Source organism: Coptis chinensis, chromosome 1, assembly GCF_015680905.1.
Source record: "Coptis chinensis isolate HL-2020 chromosome 1, ASM1568090v1, whole genome shotgun sequence".
Lineage (NCBI taxonomy): Eukaryota > Viridiplantae > Streptophyta > Magnoliopsida > Ranunculales > Ranunculaceae > Coptis > Coptis chinensis.
The window spans coordinates 86,264,140-86,269,230 of record NC_141456.1 but is presented as its reverse complement, the minus strand read 5'-3'; the positions used below and the strand labels follow the sequence as shown (position 1 = coordinate 86,269,230).

Sequence of the window (5,091 nt, the reverse complement as noted above, 5' to 3'; positions counted from 1 at the left end):
TCCATGTCTTGGAATGCACAGAGTTTGGTATCGTGAATGCAAACTCCATGACTTTGAATGCACAGAGTTTGGTATTATAAACGCAAACTCCATGACTTTGAATGCACAGAGTTTGGTATTGCAAACGCAAATTCTGATAATAACAAAAGTAGTAATAATATATACCCTGAAGTGTAAGCGGTGATTGAAATAAATGCTAACAAATGAACTTTTATTAATCATTGATATGAAAAGATGTACGATGTCATTTTCCAATGAACCATGAAAACTAGAAATCGAAACAATTAATTTATTGATATGGTAAGTACCAAACAAAACCTAACGATAAAAACGCCTAAGATGGAGTGCATTCCATGGTTTTGGGAAAAGTGTTCCTGAAATGGTGCGAAGGAAATATGATCCTTTCGAGGCAGGATGATCAACCACAAACGGTCCTTCCCAATTTTCACATAGCTTCCCCATATCAATGATTTTTGGTTTTCTGCATAACACCCAATCTCTTTCCTGGAAAACTTTTAGGCAAAGTTTCTTGTCATACTGTCTTTTCATTGAAGCCTGGTAGTGGAGTAGACGAGCTATACTTTCTTCGCGAATTTCATCTAAATTGGCTTTAGAGTGAGCCACCATTTTGTCATTACAACCAGCTTTAATTGCCGCGGTGCGAGTTGTTTTAGCAAATATTTCAGTAGGTAAGACTGCGTCCGCACCATAAGCCAAGTTAAATGGGGACAAACCGGTTGAGCGTTTTGGAGTGGTTCTGTATGCCCAAAGCACGGCTGGTAGTTCTCTTGTCCATTTCCCCTTAGCTTGTTCTAGACGACGTTTAAGGATAGCTAGGATAAACTTGTTTGTTGCTTCAGCTTGTCCGTTAGCTTGAGGGTGATATGGAGCAGAAAAATTATGCTGGATATGGAGATTGGCACAGAAATTGTGTATTTCGGTTGCATCGAATTGCTTGCCATTATCAGATATTAACTCAGCAGGGATGCCAAAACGACAAACTATATCTTTCCATAAAAAGCGCTTGACATCGGAAGCTTGAATATGCACTAAAGGTTGTACTTCCGCCCACTTAGTAAAGTAATCTGTAGCAACCAGTAAGAAACGCACATTTCCTGGAGCTCTAGGAAAAGGGTCGATGATGTCTAAACCCTACTTTGCAAATGGCCATGGAGAAAAAATTGGATGTAATTTTGTGGTAGGTAGGACACCTATATTGTAGTGCTTCTGACAAGGAATGCATGTCTAAGAAATATGTTTGGCATCTAGCTGCATATGAGGCCACCAATCTCCCTGTGTCATTGCTTTATGAGCTAAATTTCGACCAGCGGCGTGATTGCCACAAATGCCTGCATGAATTTCTTGCAACACAAGTAGACCTTCGATTTTGGTGAGGCATCTAAGAATGGGAGACAAAGGATGTCCTTTTATGTACAATTGTAGAACACCATTTGACGAAGATACTATTACAAATTTCCAAGCGTCTCGCTTGACTGTTTCTGCGAGTTTGGGGTTTGAAGGGATGATGTCGCTGCTCAGAAAGGTAATTAATGGGGTTCGCCAGTCTTTAGTTGGTGCTTCTAACATAGGTAGATTAAAGACTTGTGGCTCCTCTGTTGACTTGTCGACATTCTGGTCACCTTGAACAATTTCTATATCGTTTCCTTCAGTACATATTCCTCCATCTGGCAGGGAGTCAATGTTTACTTTGTTAGGCAACAAAACGTCATCATTGTCATACTTTCTTTTTCTGGTGTTCACAACATGAATACTTGAAGGTGATGGCTCTGAAGAAGCAGTGAAAAAACAGCACGCGTTAATGTATATGTCAGTGAGCTGCTCAACTGACAAGTCAATACTTGGGTCTTGCTGGAAGTCAATGCTGACGTTTCTTGGTCCATTAATAGCGACTGCTGCAGAGAGATATGCTAAGGCGTCTGCATGTCTTATGTCGTTTCGAGGTCTTTGAATGATTGAAATGTCATCAAATTGACGAGCAAGCCTATGGATTAAGTCTAGATATGCTGCCATCTTATCATCTCGTGCTTCAAAATAGCCTTCAAATTGACTTGCTACTAATCGAGAGTCTGTAAAAACCTGAAGCTTTCGAACGTTAAATTCTAAAGCGGTACGCATGGCATAAAGGACTGCTTCATATTCTGCTACATTCTCAGATGCTTTGAAACCGAAACGAACTGACCGCTCAATTACTGAATCATCAGGATTAATAAAAACACACCCGAGCCCGGATCCAAACTTGTTATGTGAACCGTTTGTGTAGACTATCCAGACGTCTGAAGACGGGGTAATAGATGTGGATGATACCTGCTTGCCCCCAATTGTTGCCTCATCAACGGATGGGATTTCGTCTTGATTATTTTCAGGGACCATATCATCGATTGGAAAATCCAACATCAAAGATGCAAGAACATGACCTTTTTCCGAAGTGCGCGATTCGAAAGTAATGCTATATGCACTCAAGTAACTTTCCCATTCAGCCAGTCTACTCGACTCTTGTGCGTTATGGAGCACTTTGCGAATAGGGTACTCAGTATATACCTTGACCAATCATCCTTGAAAGTACGGCTTAAGGCGTCTTGCAGAGTGAACCAAAGCGAGAGCAATTTTCTCAATTCTTGAATATCTTGTTTCCGCCCCCGTTAGAGTTTTGCTAATGAAAAAAATTGGACGCCCATCTTCGCCATCAACAAATAAGACCGCACTTACCGCCGTGTTTGTGGCAGCCAAGTAAATTCCTACAGGTTCCCCTGTAGCTGGACTAGCCAGAATGGGAGGTGAAACCAGATATTTTTTAATTGACTGAAAGACATTTTCACACTCATCATTCCATACTGCTGAGTCTTTTAACGTCTGAAAGAAAGGACGACATTTATCAGAATATTTGGAGATGAAACTATTTATTGCTGCTAGGCGCCCCGTGAGTTGTTGTATCTCCTTCTTTTTGTTTGGTGATGGCATATCGAGGATTGCTCTAATTTGTTCAAGGTTTGCTTCAATGCCTCTGCGAGTCATCAAGTAACCCAAGAACTTCCTTGAGATCAAGCCAAAAGAGCATTTTGAAGGATTGAGCCGCAACTTAAACTTTTCCACTCTTATGAATACTTCTTGTAAATCTACCAGATGATTACTACTGATTTTGGATTTAACAACCATGTCGTCAATGTATGCTTCCATAATCTTGCCTAGCATGTCTCCAAATATAGTATTGATCATTTTTCGGTAAGAAAAATAAAGCATTCTTCAACCCGAAAAGGCATCACTTGATAGCAAAAATACCTTGATCAGTTATGAATGATGTTAATTCCCGATCTTCACCGCATAAACGGGATCGATAGTATCCGAAGAAGTGTCCATAAATGATAAGCGTGGAAATCCGGATGTGGCATCAACAAGTTTCGATATCAGCGGAAGAGGGAATGGATGTATAGGGCATGCTTTGTTAAGATTGGTGAAGTCGATGCATACTCTCATCTTGCCATTCTTCTTGACCGCTACCAAGTTGGACAACCATCTAGGGTATGAACTGGGCTTAATAAAATTGATGAGAGTAAACGATCAATCTCTTCTTTAACCTTTGGCTTTATATCAGGAGCCATACGTCTGGGCTTTTGTCGTACAGGCTTAACACTTGTATCAATGTCAAGCTTGTGACAGACAACATTTGGGTGTATACCTGGCATTTGCTCCAAAGACCAATAAAAAATGCTCTTGTTCTTTCTGAGTAGAGTAACCATCTCCCTTTGTTCATTTTCTGATAGCTCGGATGATATGAAGGTTGTTTCTTTGCTAGATTCTCCAATTTGAACTTCTAAGAGGCGGTCTATAGTCGGTGGTCCTTCACTTGACGATATGGTGGAACAGTTTATTTGTGGTGCGGATTGTGCTTGAATGACTTCTTGTGAATTGCTTAAAATTGTGTTTCCATGCATATCAGATTGACGGTAATCATCTAATATTCTTTCGTGACAACGGCTAGAAGCCATCTGATCTCCTTGTATTTTGCAAATTTTGTCTAGAGATGGAAATTTCACTGCTTGGTGGAGGGTAGAGACAACAACACCCATACAGTGGAGCCAATCCCTACCTAAAATTGCATTGTAGGAAGATTTGCAGTTCATTAAAAGAAAATCAATGTTGACCGCCTTTATCCATGAGTTTGATGGTAAAGAAACTCTTCCGACCGAGTTCTTTGCTCTTCCATCAAAACCGATTATTGGGTTGTTATCGTGACAATCAAATTTTCCGAAAGTTTCATGTCATTATAACAACCCGCAAAAATTACACTAGCAGAACTTCCAGTGTCTATCATGACACTGTACTCGCCATAGACCAATGTAAGCTGTGATAACGACGACATCGTAATGAGGGTGATGGATGCCAATTAGGTCTCTGTCAGTAAAACATAGTGGGCTTGGTTCGATGGTTTCTATGCGAGTTCCTTCAATAAAATCGAAGCTATTAATGTGATATAACTCACGTAAAAATCCCAACTTTTCTCTGTGCTCACATTTTTTGTTTTGTCGTGACACGTCATTGATTCTGGTGTGACCAGCTTTGATGACATTGTAACTTGAGATTGACAAATTCTGTTGAGCACTTTTAGTGCTTAAGAATTCCTCTAGCTGTCCCTTCTCTACTAGCTTTTGTATCTTACCTCGTAAGGATCTGCGCATTGTTAGGTTTAAGTGACCCGAAGTCATTGTGGAAAAGACACCATAGATTTTTATCACGCGTAGACTTTGTACCAGCCGGGTAAAGGCATTGGAGGGAAAAGCAGATTGCGACTTTTAATTTTCTCATAGATTGAGGCATATTTGGCATTCAGTGGAGTGAGCTTCATCTCTTCTCGAAAATTGTTGGTCTTTTTAAGATCCTGCTTCGGTTGTGAAGTTTCCATTGTGCTTTGTTTTACGCTTTGCTTTTGGTATTTGTAGATTCTTTTCCTCTAAAATCTTTGTCCCTTGAGTTTAGTGCCGCCGCGATCTATTTCAACAACATTGATGAACTGTGGCGTTAGGTGTGAACAAGTCAGATTTCGATGCGGGGAGGATCTCTTACCGATTGAGTTAT

General features: G+C 40.3%; 1 protein-coding gene across 1 annotated transcript; it reads right to left on the bottom strand.

Moving 5' to 3' along the window:
* Positions 1 to 318: 318 nt before the first annotated feature.
* LOC147525611 (uncharacterized) lies at positions 319 to 2,391 on the bottom strand. The gene is made up of 2 exons (XM_086580110.1): positions 1,350 to 2,391; positions 319 to 1,085 (listed from the first exon to the last, which is right to left on the bottom strand). Exons 1-2 carry the CDS (start codon positions 2,389 to 2,391, stop codon positions 319 to 321), a joined length of 1,809 nt encoding a protein of 602 aa, XP_086436236.1.
* Positions 2,392 to 5,091: the final 2,700 nt, after the last annotated feature.

Coding starts and splice junctions, on each gene's coding strand:
- LOC147525611 (XM_086580110.1), bottom strand. CDS start 2,391: ATGGTCCCTGAAAATAATCAAGACGAAATCCCATCCGTTGATGAGGCA. Junction 1,086..1,349: donor GTTGCAAGAAATTCATGCAG/GCATTTGTGGCA, acceptor TGGTTGCTACAG/ATTACTTTACTAAGTGGGCG.